The sequence below is a fragment of the Glycine soja genome, chromosome 11 (assembly GCF_004193775.1).
Source record: "Glycine soja cultivar W05 chromosome 11, ASM419377v2, whole genome shotgun sequence".
NCBI classification, from domain to species: Eukaryota; Viridiplantae; Streptophyta; class Magnoliopsida; order Fabales; family Fabaceae; genus Glycine; species Glycine soja.
In genome coordinates this window covers 14,710,216-14,727,616 of record NC_041012.1, presented here as the reverse complement: position 1 = coordinate 14,727,616, position 17,401 = coordinate 14,710,216, and the positions used below count along the sequence as shown (strand labels likewise).

At 29.4% G+C, this 17,401-nt stretch overlaps 1 protein-coding gene across 1 annotated transcript; it reads right to left on the bottom strand.

The window, feature by feature from the left end:
- Positions 1 to 8,143: 8,143 nt before the first annotated feature.
- LOC114376883 (GTPase LSG1-2-like) lies at positions 8,144 to 12,301 on the bottom strand. The gene is made up of 6 exons (XM_028335194.1): positions 11,948 to 12,301; positions 11,656 to 11,847; positions 11,176 to 11,269; positions 10,106 to 10,162; positions 9,631 to 9,710; positions 8,144 to 9,525 (listed from the first exon to the last, which is right to left on the bottom strand). The coding sequence occupies exons 1-6, from the start codon at positions 12,163 to 12,165 to the stop codon at positions 8,382 to 8,384; spliced, it is 1,785 nt and encodes a 594-aa protein (XP_028190995.1). The 5' UTR covers positions 12,166 to 12,301; the 3' UTR covers positions 8,144 to 8,381.
- Positions 12,302 to 17,401: the final 5,100 nt, after the last annotated feature.

Here is a 17,401-nt window from a genome sequence, read left to right as displayed (position 1 = left end):
TCACGAAAAATTATTATCTTATTATTTTATCAAATTTTTTAATTTTTTATATTGACCCAAGTCGAGACCGAATAAATTTATTATTTTAGAGTGTTTATTAATTTATCGAATATTAATTTAAAGAATTTCTACTCTACTATACAGTAATAACCTCTCTTTGATAAGAGAATCGGTGTGTAATGTATAAGGAGGCATTTGTATATGTTTATTCAAAATTTAAGAAGAGTTAGTATAGGTGTAGATTGTCTAAAAATTAAAAAGTATAGGAGTAGATAAAAGTTGAAAAAAAATGTGTAATTTGTAAAATCTCATGGAATAGTTATTGCAATTTATTTTAAAAAGAAAAAAATAATTTAATGATAAAATTAATCTGCATTCACTTTTCCCTATTATTATATATTATGAATTTTTTAATGTTTAAAAAATATTTATTTAGTTCTGCAAAAAATAGTATTTATAATTTATTTGCAAAGTAATCAAATTTTAACGTGTTTATTTACATTACCAGCTGAATTGCATCCTCGGGAATCATTATTTACGCATATATTGTAATAAAAGTATTTTATAGTGAAAAAATGTATAAATAGTACTTATTTACAAAATAATCAAATTTTTTTCTTTAAAAAACGTGCTCATAAACTACATTGACTAAATATGTAGAATTCAAATTTAAATATATAAGCATTGAAGTAGGATTGCTAGTAATAAATTACAAAGGTCTTTATAGTCATGAAGTATTTTTAAATAAAAAATATTTTAATTAGTTGGCATCTGTTAATTTCTTTATTTATATCTATAAGAATTAAAAATGATATTATAAATTTAATATAACTTATATATTTTGTTCAATCAATTAGCTTAAATCTTTTAGCTTATTTGTGAATTCTAATAATAGTATTCAACTATTTATTTTTGTTACAACATTATATTAGCGTTGACTTTTGTTTTAATGATTTTTTATTTTGCCTATAAATATTAATTTATTAATTTTATTAGAAATATTAATTTAAAAATTCAAACTTACAACTTATTCTCATTTCTTTTTTCATTCTTTTCCAACCATACTGAATCAACCGGTAACCTTATATCTCCTACTTTTGTTTTAATGATAAAAAAAACATTAAAGGGAAAGTTTATCAGGTAGATGTTCAAAAAATAAAGTATTATCAGTTAGACAAAAAGAATGTAGAATAGTATGACATACTAATTAATTTTGGGGGACCGAAATCATCACTGATTCTTTTTTTTTTTCATTCCATCGCATTGCTTGAAAAGGAAGATAAATGTTGAGTTCAAAATTTGACTGTACTTAAAAAAAATAAAAAGTAAAAATAACAACGACATGTGAACTCTTTTTTCTTTTCATACGAAACAAAAGGTATAAACATTTTATATCCCTTTATTGCACTTTCTGTTTGAGACCATATTGTGTGAAGTTTGAGGTGAATCACAACGAAAAAGGCAGAAAATTATTGGAAATGAAAATAATAAGAGAGAAAATATGGATGAATACGATAATGGTTAGACACTTAAACATAATTAAAAAAACCAATTTTATTAATATCGGTATTGAGATTTTCTTTCGCAAACCCGCTCAAAAACTCACGTATATCACCTAACGTATTATCTCATTATTAAAGCGGATAAGTTCTGAAAACAATTTCCTGCTTTTTTTTTTTTTTTGCAAACTCGCTCAAAAATTCACGTAAATCATCTAACATATTAATATTATTATTAAAAAAATATGTATTGATTAGTGTCTCATTCATATTAAAAGAGCGTGTTAATAATGGATATATTATCGAAAATCTATGTAGTAAATGAGCCCCGAAGCACGCAACCCTTAACTGTATCATTAATTAAAAAGTAGTCAAATAGAACAAAAGTAGAAAATATATATATACATATATTTGATAAATCACACTATTTTTAATCCTATAAATTTTATAATTTTCAACATGAAATGTTCTTATAAAATAAGTTTACATTAATATGAATTACTTAAATAATTCATTAAAGTATATATATAAATGTTTTTACCTTAATGTACATATAAATATGATTAATGTCATAATTAAGGTTTGTTTTAAATGATATAAAATTATTTTAAGTTACACCGTTTTATAATTATTCTGATAATAAGTTCATAAAAAATGTGTAAAGTTAAGAATCATTCTTAATAGATTTTTAATATAGCAAATTAGTAATCATTGTTTATTTAAAGTTATATTGCACATTTAATTCTTAATATTTGTCATTTGTAGATCTCAAGGGTAAAAGAAATGTACAGATATAGCAGGGAAATAAAATATATACAAATCCGTTGTCTTCAACTTTTAGGAGGAATTTGTTTTATGGATATGATTATATTCTAGGAATAACCAAGAATGTTATTCTCATTTTAAAGATGTTTGGTAAATACTTATAATTTCTAAAAATGTTTCTAAACTTGTTTTAATTTAAAAATAAAATATCAAAGAAATAGATAAATGACATATAATAAATGAAAATGGGGAATTATTTAAAATATCACATGGGAATATAAGATCATCACCCCTCTGAGCCTAAATTTTACATTATTATTTTTCTAAGATTGTAGGTGAAGATAATGGTTACGTTGGGAAGAAAGAGAAACTTGTTCTAGATTTTAGAGTTCATTGCTCCAATGTTGTTAGTGGATAACAACAACAATTTCATCTTGAAATTTTATGTATTTGAGATAATTTCATGAAATGTTATAGTTTTTTAGTAATTTTAATTATGTATGTTTTTTTTATAATTTGGTATTTTTAATTTGAAAATTATAATCTTGTTAAATTAAGAGATTTTAGTGTTTTAAAACTTTTGAATTTGTATTTGAATCATTAAAATTTCTTTGGTTGATTTTTAATTTTTTAAATTTTATTATTTTATATTTTTTTTATTATAATTTTTTTTTTTAGTCAATCCATCAACCCATGGTGGGTCAAGCCAAGTTGATAATATGACTAGTTCAACTTGTGATGGGTCAATCTGTGTGGATGACACCCCTCATTTTGACACCAAAAGATATGTAATATGAATTCTTGGGAATACATTATGTCTAGGAATATGTTTTTATTATCTTCCAACAAACATGAAATTACATATTTTTGAAAATCCAATAAGATTTTGTGAAACTTTGGTTTGTAGATCCTCAGGTTACTAAATCTGCAATCTTGCAAGAAGTGTATCTTTTTCATATAAAACTATTACTATATGATAAATACACATTTTTCCATTGGTTAAAATAACTATTCATAAATTAAAAGACCTTCTTCATCTATATGTTTTTGCTAGTTTTGATTACTAAAATTTCTCATTAATTGTTTTTAAGAAAAAAAAAACTTTTGATAATAAATATTGTAGTTAGCGTAAGTTAAAAACTAGTGATTCACAAATTTAATTAAAATGATCAGTAATTCAAAAGAATAATGGTCCATGTATCACATGAATAATCTGACCCGTTAAACATATAAAAGTATAATCTTTTTGATAAAATAAATTGTTTAACTATTCAAAATATTTACCAATTTTATAATTAATCTGAAATTTTTGATTGACCATCTTTAATTAGTTTTTCTTTCAATTATTAGTTTTACCTAAGAGATTAAACTCCAAACGTTAACAAATTCACACTCAATTTCACTCGGACTTGTTTATATATTTATTATATATATCATAAATATAAAAATAATTTATTTTTTTAATGAAAACAAGTATTTTTATTAAATAAAAAAAAATGAAAGCGGATCACTCATGCTCCACAATGTGCCGTAACGTCAAGGCAAATTTATGTATGTTAATCCCTCACCATATGACAATGGCCAAATGGAATATTTACATGCATACTTTAATGACATGAAAGTCATGTCGAGTGAAAAGCTATCCTGTTCCTAAGGACATTAATGCTCTTAAATTGAATGACATGCTTAGGTGAGTACTCACATTCTTTCTCGTTATGGAAAAGCCCCTTTATTGATAATAATAAAAAAAGCCCTTTGTCAAATATACTACAATAGTATCACATTTCATGACTCAATCCTTTTGCTTAGCTCACTTCCCATGTCGTCATGTCAAATGCCAATTATTGACAGCTGGGTATAGAATCTCCTTGCATTTTGTGGCTGTGCATGTCGTTCTACACAAGGTTCATTCGTTAAACAATGTGGTATTATATATATATATATATATATATATATATATATATATATATATATATATATATATATATAATTGGTAGATTATTAAATTTCTTAAACATGTTGATAGTAGAGATTTGATTTTCTGGTTATATCTATGAAAAAGATTTTGTTTGAAATAGACAAAGTTTCCATCAATGATCTCTATACTTCAAATATTAGTCTTATGACTTCTAATTATAAAAAGGGTTTTAATGTATAATATATTTTATTAGGGGAGTCAGAAATTTAATACATGAATCAACGTCAACAATGATGTATAATTAAGATAAATACTAATCAATATCTCCTGAAAATATTGATTAAGAAAGAAAATTTAGAAGAAAAAAAATCAAATGAAAGCATAAAAACATGTACTTCTATTATTTTTAAATGTACTCTCGTATCTTTTAAAAAAAAATATATAATATAATCTCTACTAAAACCTTTCCCTTTCCTAAACTGAAGTTACTGATTATCAACAACTTATAATTAAAATTAATATTTCTCATATAACTTAATTTATCTAGCAAATAAAAAATAATTTTAAACCTACCATATAATAAGAAAAGCTAAAGCAATTAACGTATTTGAAGTTGTATCAAAAAATTATATAACTAAAAGAAATTAAATATAATTATCCTGATTATAAGAGTAACAATTGTTACTTTGTGTTGACTTGGGAGAGCGGGGCACAAACATGTAGTGTTACAAGATGTTAAAGAGAATTTTGGAAATTGAGGGGGGAGGACAAATGTTGACTTGTTTTTGTAAAAAAAAATGTTGAATTTGTAAAAATGTTTTTTATAGAAGGAAGGAAATACGAGTACCTTTTTTAACACCTGATAACGTATATCTAAAACAAAATATAGTGTTTTTGTTAGAGGAACAAAATATAGTGTTAAAACTAGTTAGACAATAAATATCAATTATTACAAATAAGTAAATACAGTATATCATTAGAATAACTTGAAATTTTCAAATACACAATGTCAGTCCACTTTTACAATTCTATTCGCGTAAAAGTTTGATTTTGATTCTTAGAACTTGATGAAATGTTCGTCTGATAATCACAAGCTCAAATAAACTTAATAACTGTGGAATACCGGAGCGTGATTATTTTGTACGATTTGTTAGTTAATTATTCGAACTTTGAAATATGGTGGGGAATTTATGTTTGGCGCATTAAGCAAGAAGGTGAGCATGTATTATTTCAGCTCATCATTTTCATTGTTTTCATGTGAGGTGGAATCTCAGAGACAAGGCCACATGGAACAAAATGACTGCCAGATTGGTATTGTATCCTCTTCTTATTGTTTTAATTTAATCAATCACCACTTGTTTTTTTAATCTATAGGGTTTATGAATATGATCACGTAGAAGAAAAAGGTCAATCTACATTATGTGGCTGCGTGAATCATTAACTTATAATCAAAAGTAACACGTCAAAGAAGCTCTCAAACTTGTAATTTATTTTACACGATAAACTTTTATTTTATAATTTTACATGGGGATAAAATTAGAAATTTATTCTTTTATAATATCACTTATCCACATCAGCAATTAAAAAAAAGTTAACGCAAAAAAGAAAAGATTAAATAATGTTCTCTTTTCTTTATCCAGTTACAAGCCAAAGAAATCATATTATTTGTATTTAATAAAATATTAAATTGATAAAAAATATATAAAACTTCAAATTTTCATCATTTTACCTATTAGAAGCACATCTAGTAAAATGAGTATTTGTATGAGAAGAGAAAATCTAGATCATCCAATTATATATGACGGAAAAGGAACTAATACCCCTTCCCCTAAAATGCTAACTACTATTTGCAATCTCACTTATTTATCATGCTTCAAACACCATTATCTTTTATTAAGATAATTGACATAAAAAAAGATAAATAATCATTTTTATCCCTCGATGTATAATTCACTGACAAATGCGACCTTGAAATATGAAAATACAAAATCTAATTCTTGAAAGTGTAAAAAGTGCGACAAATATATCTGGCCATTAACTTCTGTCCGTCATCATTAATAAAATAGTGTACGTGACACGGAGGAACAAATTCGTCACTTGTCAACGTAGATTGCCAGCATAGAGACATGTTTGATATAATTTTTTTTTTACTTTTCGTCTTTCTATTTTGCTGACAAATGCATCTGTGAAAGATGAAAATATAAAATTTAGTCCTTGAAAGTATAAAAAGTGCAACAAATATATTCGGATGTTAATAATAAATTATTATTATTATTATTATGTGTTTGTAATTTATTACTTTTATTCGTTTAGTACTTATGCAATATATTTTTTAAATTTCATTTTAATATTTTTTTTTTATTATTTTGATTTATTTATCAAACCTTAATCTTTGCTATTTAAAAAAACTTTATCTTATATCTTATAATTTTATTAAATTTCTCACTTTTAATTTTTAAAATTATTTCATATCTCAATTCAACTTAAGTACTCTTATACTTAGATTGAAAATAGCATGCCCAGAGTCTTGAGTAGAAAAAACACAATCAGCCGTATGACCAAATTTATTTATTTATTTGTTTTAAAAAAAGAATTTAATCAACCTTTTTTTTAAAAAAAAAAAGTTTCACAAAATTTAAACTAGATAAAGGTAAAGTGGAATTATTACTCTTTTTTCTTAATCAATAAAATGTGTGTGTGTATATATATATATATATATATATATATATATATATATATATATATATATATATATATACTTCAAATATGAAAGAATCTCTTGGATAAATCTTATTTGATTCCATTCGAAACAACACTTATTATATATAATATATAATATGAATGAAATGAAAACATTTACTAACAAATAAGGAACTCAAATAAATTTAAATGAAAAATACAATAATTTTCAAACTAATACGGAGGTTAACTTCAAAGCAAAAAAAAAAAAAAAAAACTAATACAGAGATTTATTCTTTACCTTTGGGAGATTTATTTTTTACCTTTGGGACATAGAGTTGTATCTCTCGCTAATTTAGTGGATGTAGCAACCTTGTATTCCATTTGACATACTTCGTCAAAGTACATAATAAATTTTAATAATTAATTGAAGAAACAAAAAATTTCAAGAAATAAAAGACTTTCATTTTTTTAAATGGCAACTCAAATTTTTTATATCATAAAACTAAAGAAATTTATTTTATTTTGGAAAATAAGTAGTTATATTGATTAATTAAAAAAATAATTAACAATTTGATAGATGAATAAATAGATAGATAATCAAAGTATAAGAGCTCAAATCTTAAACTGTATTTTACTTTTTTTTAATTCATTTTTTCCTAGTTTCTCTCCTATACAATTCATTATTAACGTTTGAATATATTTGTAGCATTTTTTTTTTACTTTCAAAGACTATATTTTGTATTTTCATCTTTCAAGGACGCATTTATCGACAATCCACGTTGACTATCATTTCAATGACAAATTTGTCTTTCAGTATCACAAACTATTTTATTAATGATAACAGACGAAAATTAACGATCGAATATATTTATTATATTTTTTACACTTTTAAAAACTAAATTTTATATTTTTATTTTTCAAAGATGCATTTTAAGCGAATTACACATTGAAAAATAAAAGTAATTATTTAAAAAAAAAGTTTTTGCATAGTTTATCTTATGCTTGATTCTTCTGCATATCACGCAACCTTCAATGTCGTCTCAATGATTGGCTGCACTACATTTAACACTTCTTTTAAAAATAAAATAAAAACTGTTTTCAGGTTTTCGCTTCTCTCTCTCTCAATTACAATCTGAGCAATTAATCATTACGACGTTTCATATGAAATACGACGTTTCCTCTCCATATACCAATTCCTGATGCGAATTGAAAGAATGAGTGAATAATTATATAACACTATATATATATATATATCTTGACTAATAATCCTAGTACCTAATTTTCCTGTCCTAAGACATCATTTTCAACCCATTCATAAGAACAATAACTCACCGTTGTGAATACAATATTTTCCCAAACATTTTTTTTCCTGTTACGGGGCGAGCTTCCGTAAAATTGCTCACATCATCTATTTCCGAAATGCCTCAAAAACTAAAATTATTTATCGTTAACCTCATATAAACAACGTACATATGGGTAACACATAAGCTGTTCTACAAAAACCAGAACGTATGGCCTTACCCAGCCTTCATAGGACCTGTATTTGCTGCTTTCTGAAAGAATCTTGCAACTGGCATCCCATCAGCATCCTCGTTTCCTGCTCTCCAAGAACGATTTTTTGTCCTCTGTGGCTTTTTATGGTGGTGCTTATGAGATGCCTTAGGCTTCTTAACAGTAGTAATATTCTTTGGAGCAAGTCCATTAGCCATGTCAAATGAATTGAGATCATCCAATACATGTTCAAGATTTGGTGCAAGTTCACTCTTGTCATCTGAAGACTCTTCAGTACCAGATGAATCTGATGCATCCAAGTCAACCAAGTCATGTCCCGCAGGTTCTTCCAAAGCTTGTTCCTCATCTGATGCTCCGGGAGGCTTTTGATAGTGAGGCAGCTTCCCATCAGTGTAATCTTTCAACATCAGACGGGCAGCCCTGGTTTCATCAGGGAGTCCACTAGAGGCAACATACCCTCGAGAAGTACAATATGCTCTCAAAAGTTCAGATGCTAAAGGAGGGCGCGATTGGGACTCATATGACTTAGGTTTAGGAAGCCTTATCTTATAAATCTCCTCGATGACATGTCTTGGGACTCTATCAGCTACAACTTGGACAGATTCTCTGTGTTCAGACAACCTATCAATAGGTAACACCCCACAAGCAATCATCTCATATCTTGAGCTTGAGAAGGATGGAAAAACTAATCCAGGACAATCACAGAGGATCAGCTCATCCGAGATAATTAATGTCTGAAAGTGCTTTGTTTTCCCTGGGGTAGAGGTGACACCAGTGCGTTTTTGACCAACCAGAGCATTAATAGTTGAACTTTTCCCCACGTTAGGATATCCAACAAATCCCACAATTACATTACTCGATGATGAACTACCAGCAGTATTTTCAGCAGGGGATTTAATATTAGATGGTCCTGCATCAGAGGAGCCTGAATTTCTTCTCCTGTCAACTATCTCTTCTGCCTCTGATTGCAAGCGGGCCAAAAGTTCATCCCTTCCATATATCTTTGTGTCTGGGCTATTAGTTCTCCCCATGTTATCATCCTCCCATGATGAACCAAGTTTTTTGCCTTCCAAGGCAGCAGTAGCAGCTTTAGCCGACCAGAAGATGAAGAGAATATCATGAGCACGAAAATATTCTGCCCATTTCTCTCTGCAGCAAAAGAGAAGAAAGACAGGACAAATAATAAGGCAAGATGCAACACCAAGGGCAATGATTTGATACAGTATAAAACTCATTGGAATAGGACATCCAAACCTGATAGAAACAGGTAAAAGATCTGCCTTATTAACCAAAAGCAATGTGCGTTTATGCTCATCAACCTCCCGTGCATAAGCCTATAGCAAAGTACAATTGGTGCAAAACAGATCACGCTTGGCACACAGAATTGTGATTCTTAAAAAAAAGGATAAGAAAGGTCCAAAAGCAGGCTACACAGATTATGGACAGTACAAAGTCTGGTCAAATCTGTCTTACTAATTCTTGTTACACTTTTTACTGAGATTAAAGTAAGTTACTATGTCTTAAAGAATAGAGGTAGAGACACTGAAAGGATGCTTTGACTGTTATAAGCTTCATGGCATTAAAGCTGCCACAAAAGAGTATCCAGTCCAAAGTCTTCCACTATATCCGATCCTTACAATCAGTTAGATTTGCCACAAACCTAGCCATCTTTAGTGTTGTTAAGTTAGCATTTTGCCACCAATTCCTTATGGAAGAAAGAAAGTCTCACCTCAAGGTCTGGACAACGATAGAACAACGGATCTCGTGAATCAACAACCATAACAAGCTGATAAAAAAAAGTGAGAGGATCATCAACTTTTAAGTTTTCATGCACTTAAGAAAAGAACACAGAAAAAATCAGATTAAAAAACTACATTATGAACATTTCTAAATACATATAAAACCACTAGAAATAAAAACAAAATATCAATTATCCAAATGTTTTCATAATATATAGGTCTTTCTAAATTACAGGAAATACTGATAGGAAGAAAAGAATGAATGTACATATGAGGAAGAATAAAAACCAGATTATTATCCAAGATCCCAAGTTCCCTACTAGAGCTTCTCTTTCTTCTTTTGGGGGGAAGTTGAAGAGTGAGATTGTTTTTAGTGTCACTTTTTAGTTTGAAGCTCATGATGCCCCAACCTGTTTAGCCTTTTTTCCGTTCTTTTTGTTTCAATAAGAAGCCAAATTAAAGAAAAGGGCAGCTAGAAATCTAATAAATGTAATCAATAAAGCTAACCAGGAAACAATAACAAAAGATCACACAGTACTGTGGAACTCCTGTATCTATTAACATGCTAATAACAACCATCTTAAATCGAACAAGGAAGCTACATTATATTTGAACATTACAAATACTGTATATTTTAGAGTTTAAATATTTTTTAATCTATTAGTAATGGCATCCTTTTAAATCAATCTCTCTTTTCCTATAATGACAACTACATTAGGGAAGTGGGATTGAACTCACCAGCAGAAAAAAGGACCATGAAAGAATAAAAGCGTATTTGCTTCAACAACACAAATGGTATACAGTCTATACCATACTGAGAAATATTGCATGGATAAGCAGATGCAGCTGTTTGGCATTGGCAATCATATATTCATAAAAAGGGGAACCATACCCATCTTAACTGAGTTCAAACCTAATAACTAGGTCATTATCATACAGAGTAACATAACATAATCAGATTAACACAAAACGATTCCAAAACTAATAGCAATAACTTACCTCAAAAAAATCAAAATTCTTTATAAACCCATAAAACTTCAAAAAGATGATACCAACATACCAGATCACTGCGCTCAACAACCCGCCAGAGCTGTCTCCAGATGTCAAGATTCTTCTCAAACGGAGTAAGAACAAGCTTCTTATTCTCCTCGAGCCTGAAACATCACCACAGAACCAACATTAACAAAAAAAAAGCATCTACAAATCCGTTAATCCTATAAACATTCAATTAATCCTTCAATCAACATCAGCCACATTATAATTGACAAAAATTACATTCATTTTTTTTATCGGCAAATGTTAGTTTTGTTAGCAGAGGGGATGGAACCAGTGACCTTTCCCCCTTCCCTTCTCATTTAATCATCAAACCCACCTTATATTTCCACGAAAATTACATTCATAGTCCCCGAACATGAACTTAATCGTCTAACTAGAAGCTTCATTCACGGACCTTAACCCTAACCCTATTTTCCAATTTCCCATCATATAGTTCTCTAAATTAGATTTCAAGCCTACAATCCAAACAAACGCGGATACTAACCTCGCCAAGCTGCGGCGCCAAGTCAAGAAAGCTTGTGTTTCGCTGGCGTTCAGCTCGTCGGCGGACATGTCGGGAGTCCATGGCGGGCGGCGAGGAACGCGGAGGCTGCTGGCGTGGAGCGCCTCCTCTTGCTTCTGCTGCTTCCTCGCTTCTTCCGGCGTCGTCGCTTCACCGGGCACAAAATCTGGATCGCTACTCTCAAATAACAACAACAAAAACAACAAATATTACAGAACAATTGCAGAAAGAAGAGCGCGGGCACGTGAATGCGAATAAGAGAAAGAAGGCTCACAGGCTGATTAGGGTGGTTGATGCGGCGGCGAGTTCGGGGATGGGTTCGAGGGATTGCTCGACGACGGCGTCGATGTCGGAGACTTCGGTGAAGGATTCGAGAAACTTCTTCTTGTAGAAGTGAGACTTGTCCTTGCTCTGTTGGATCATTTGGTTGTGCTGCCTCACCAGGGCTCGACCTAGCCCTGTTTTCTGACTCTCGTTCTGCTTCTTTCCCATTGCCTTCTGCACACAGTGTTCGTCCTCGTCGTTCCTGTTTCTGTTTTCCTTTGTTTTGCTTCTTCTCGTTTGTATTGCCTGCTATGCTACCATACTTGGTTTCGTTTTTAGGGTTATGGACTGTTAGCTCATTACATGCCATTTCATTTTTTATGTTTATTGTTATTTTTTATTTCTTAATTACAAAACCGAAACCTTAAGATTGTTATGGGTAATTTTTAGTTTCGAGCTTCGAAATTTTTTTAAATAATAATTAATTTTTAGTTTTAGTTTTTTTTAAGTTCTTATAATTTTTAAATTTATCTCTTTTAGTTCTTATAATTAATAAATGTTAAAGTTTACATTTTAATTTTCAAAATGTTCTTGCCGTTAAAATTATTTAATTAAAAGAGTTAAAAAAATTTAACGACAGGAACTTTTTGAGAATTAAAATATAAATTTCAGGGACTAAAAAAATTATTTATTAAACTTGAGAGACTAAAAAATTTACTTATTAACATATGAACTAAAAGAGATAAGTTTGAAAATTATAAGGACTAAATAGGTAATTAAACTTTTTTTAAAAGAACAAAATGCATAAACACTCCCTCAAGTTTAGACATATATTACATGTGCATTCTCTCTACACAAGCATCCATTATTTTGGGATTCCATTTACAATTGTATTCTTTCTCTAGTAATGGTGTTAATCTCATTTACCCGAAATAGTCATGTGTTAGTCACATGGTCCTTGAGAATTTTTATGACAAAAATACCTATGTCTTATCCTCACCAATAGTTTAAATCATACATTTTAGGAGTTTTTCATGCCTTTGTTGGTTTTTGTTTGGTTCATGTTGGCTAAATTAATTTTTTCATACCCTTGTTTGATTTCTTCATGCATTCGTCAGTTATTGATTGTGGGTCATGGGTTTCATTTGCTTTTCATCATGCCTTAAAGGTTTCTATTGTGGGTTTTGGGTGTTGTTTTCTGATGTTGGGTGTTGCTATTGTTGTTCATTATTTCCCAAATTTAAAATGTTATATCATTGTGTTTTTGTTTAAGGTTTTCGTTTGTTGCGTGTAGGGTGTTCGACAAAATGTCTCATTCAAGGGTTGCATATTCTAACAGTGTTAATGGGGTATAAAATGTAGCAGAACCGTAGCCAATCTGAATCTTTATTTATATGTATAAGGCCATAGGTTTGATTGGATTGAAATTTTTTTGATGATTATGATAAGTTAAAGATGGAGATGGAATGCATGAAGACAAATATGGAAGACGTGTAGATGAATGTGGAAGACGTGAAGATGAATGTGGAACACATGAAGATGGATATGGAACACATTAAACGAGAATTTGCACGAATGGAGACAAAATTGATAATTTTAGAAGGAAATTGTGAATGGTTGAAAGGAAATCTTGCAACATTCATTGTGTTAATTGTAATTGTTCTTGCTAATTTAGTTATGGTTAGTATCTTTAAGTAAGTATTTTTAGGTGGTTGCTTATTTAAAATGAATGGATATTGTATTGTTTATTTTAGGTTGTTACAAAGTTAGTTTTTATTAATGATGTTAGTTAGTGAGACCTAGTAATGTTTAAAATGAATTATTTCCATGTGAATGCAATTTTATATTTTATTTCTCTCATTCTTCATTCTTCATTCTCATTCCCAAAATTAAGGATTCAATAGGTACACGAATCATTCTTCATTCTTATTCTTCATGTTATATTCAAAATACTAAAAATCAATTCATAACGAATCATAAAATTGGACTATATAAAGACAGTCAACTCATAAGAAAGTATTTCATTTGTCTTGATTTCATTCATAACATAATAATAAAGACAATCATAAATAAACCATGCTCTCAATTGGCTTACTATTGTGTATCTTCAAAATAAAGTTGTCCCAAAAAATTAAAAACAATGCACTGTTTAATATCTAGTAACAATAGGCTTGTTTTTCACAAAACAACCCCTACACATGAAGTTGTTTGGCAAAAGACATGCCTATACTTAAAAAGAGTCTCCCCATAAACAAACATCACAATATATCAAACATATTCTAATTTCTATTAAGTCTTTTGGCTCTTGGTTTTTGTCTTTTTCTCTTCTTTGAACCTTCAGTTGGGTTACTATTGCCTTCTTGGTTGGAAGGCTGAGTTGTCCCCTACGCATTTCTTTGTGATTCCTGTTAGTGAAATTAAAAATTGGGTTAGTTTGCAAATAATTTACAGCTTGGTTAAAGGAACACTAGAACTGGTTTAAGAATACCTGAAAGGTAACTCTAGATTGTTGGGTTAGAGGAACACTAGAATTTGTTGGTTCAATTCCAACAGTTGTTGCAGCTTCAAAATTTGTTACCTTACAAAAAAAATAAAAAAGTTATTATTAGTAACACATAAGTAATATAAAGTTTTAATAAAAAGTGTAAATTTACAAAATGCACAAAATTTACAGGTTCAATAACAGTCGGTGCAGGTTCAATAACAAAAGGTTCAAGCCAAAACTCATCTTTATTTTTGGTTGCATACAAATGAATATAACTACTATTTGGATTCTCGACATAAATTGACATAACATCATAATCATTAGCCAAATGACGATAATTACCATTAGCACATCGAACCCACATAATGAAAGGATTGCAAGGAGGCAAACTCAATTCAGCTACAAAATTGTAAATGTCATCAATCACATCATAAAAGCCATACTTATCAGAATCCACATTGTTGATGTAAAATGTTTGCCCTCTTAATTCCACAAAATGGACCAGAAAATCTGCATTCCTAGATTTGTACCCAATTATGGATCGTCTTCTATTTTGTTTCATGCATGCCGACAACCAAATAATAAAATAATCAAACAATGGGTCTATAACATACCACTACAAAGACAAGTAATCAAAACAACAATAGTAAACCCAACAGTGGTCCCAAACAACAAAAAAGTTGTCCCATGAACATCAGTAAATCCAAAAATAACAGTGGTCCCCAACAATAATAGTTGTCTCAAACAACAACAGTGATCCACAACAATAGTAAAACTCACTTAAATCACATTTACCAAATTAAAAAAAGCTGAACTCTAGGGTTTAAATACAAGCATGAAACACACACCTTAACAAATTCAAACTTTCAATCTTGCACAATTCAGGTCGAACTACAACTAAACCAACATTGACTAACTCGAACCACCGACCAAACACAATGTCGAATCTAATGTAGTCGAACACCACCATGGAGATTTTAGTGGAAAAATCTACTTTTAACCCAAGCAAACACATACAATGGTCGTTGAAATCCTAGCAGACAAAGATGGTGGCCATCGAATCCGAGAGAGAACTTAAACCCTAGCAGAACACATTTTGGGGGTTTTAGAACATGTGAGGGAGCAACAAAATGAGGGGTTTTAGAACTATGAAGGGTAATTTTGATCTTTCACAAACACACTAACAACATTAACTAAAAGATTCAGTTAGCGGGTGCAAAAAAAAATGCATTTTAAGAGAGGGAATGCTCATGTAGTATGTTCAAACTTGAGTATTTGTGTAATTTGCTCAAAAAATTAAACCAATTTTTAGAATACGATTAGTTTCAAATAAACTCATTTTGAAAGTTTCATATCATATTAAAATTAGTTTAAGAGTATTTTATGTAATGGTAATAATGATATTGTCAGTAGCAACGACAACAATAAAGATATCAATTGTGATTGCGGTGGTGGTGGCATTGGAGGTGGTAGTCAATGATGGCAACGTTGGTGGTGGTGGTGACAGAGGTGATATTAGTGGTGGCGGTGGTGACAATAATGTTGGTGGCAACGGTGGTGGGGGATGGTGGTTGTGGTGACGGGGGTGGTAATTGTAGTGGTGGTGATGGAGGTGTTATTGTTGGTAGTAATGGTGGTGGCAACAATGATAGTGTCGATGACACTAATGGTGGTGGTGGTAACAATGTCGGTGGTGATATGGTGACAATGACGATGGTGTTAATAGTGACACCAAGTAGTGGCAGAGCGATGGTGGTAGCAACGTTGGTGATGTTGGTTTTGATGATGGTGGTGATAGTGGTGCTAGTGGTGGTAGTGACCAAGATGATATAGGTGATGGTCACGGTGACAATGGAAATGGTGGTGATACCGGTTATGACAGCACAAAGTGTCATTATCAAATGTGATAAATGTGTATTTTTCTTAGACTAAAAACTAAATTCGCAAAACTTTTTTCTTGGTTTAGAAAATGAGTGTAAAAATGTTTCAAAATTTATTTAAAACTATTTTAGCTTCATTTTTGTCAAAAATATTTTATTTTGAAAATTGTATTTTGAAATTCAAAACCCAAAAACTTGCAACCACACCAAATGGGTCCATTTGGGGTAGTTTTTAATTTTGAGTATCAATTTTTTTTAAATAACAACCTAAACATTCTAAAAATAAGTCAATGTAATAAAAGTAAGATAACATCAACATGTATTGGTATTAACAAAGCATGTATTTCAAATAAACATATTACAATTGCAATGTAGAACATTTCAAAGAGGTCCGTCATTATGAAATAAACATTTCAAAGATCTATAATTCTTTAATTATTCATCCATGTCTAATTATAATAATAAAAATATAATTTAGATATTAATGAGATTTAGCTAAATTATTCATCCGTGCGAATTAAATGTAAATTTCTACTTACATTTATAAGAAAAAATATTCATTTCTATGTATTAGATTTATATATAATTTATATTTATTAAATACTAATGAGTATATTGATCTAATGATTTTTTATATTATTAAATATATAATGATTATGTAAATTTTAACTTTAAGTTAACAAAAATATTTAGTAAAAAGGTTTGAAAAAATAGATGATGCACTAACATTATAAAATGATTATTCAATCATAAATCACTATTTATAATCAAAACAATTCATTCCTGTTATATGGAAGATAAATCTAAATGTATGTGAAAAAGAATATATATAGAGAGAGAGAGAGAGAGGGAGAGAGAGAGAGAGATAGATAGAATAAATTTTTTGTGGTTTAAAATTTAATGGGTAATTTAAGGATAAGATCATATCTCATTTAATTTTTTTATTTAATCATATCTCAACAGATAATACCAATATTTCAAAGATAATTTAATATACAATTTATATTAATGAAAAATGAGAAACTTTTATTGTTTCAATTTTGTATTCAAAAAATATTTTCCTTTATAATAATTAAGAATATTCATGTTTCATTTTAAA

Bases quoted from the DNA above. Each gene is read 5' to 3' on its own strand.
- LOC114376883 (XM_028335194.1), bottom strand. From the start codon at position 12,165: ATGGGAAAGAAGCAGAACGAGAGTCAGAAAACAGGGCTAGGTCGAGCC. The intron at 11,848-11,947 runs GTGAGCCTTCTT...ATTTGAGAGTAG, and splicing joins TCAACCACCCTAATCAGCCT to CGATCCAGATTTTGTGCCCG. The intron at 11,270-11,655 runs GTTAGTATCCGC...GTGATGTTTCAG, and splicing joins TGGCGCCGCAGCTTGGCGAG to GCTCGAGGAGAATAAGAAGC.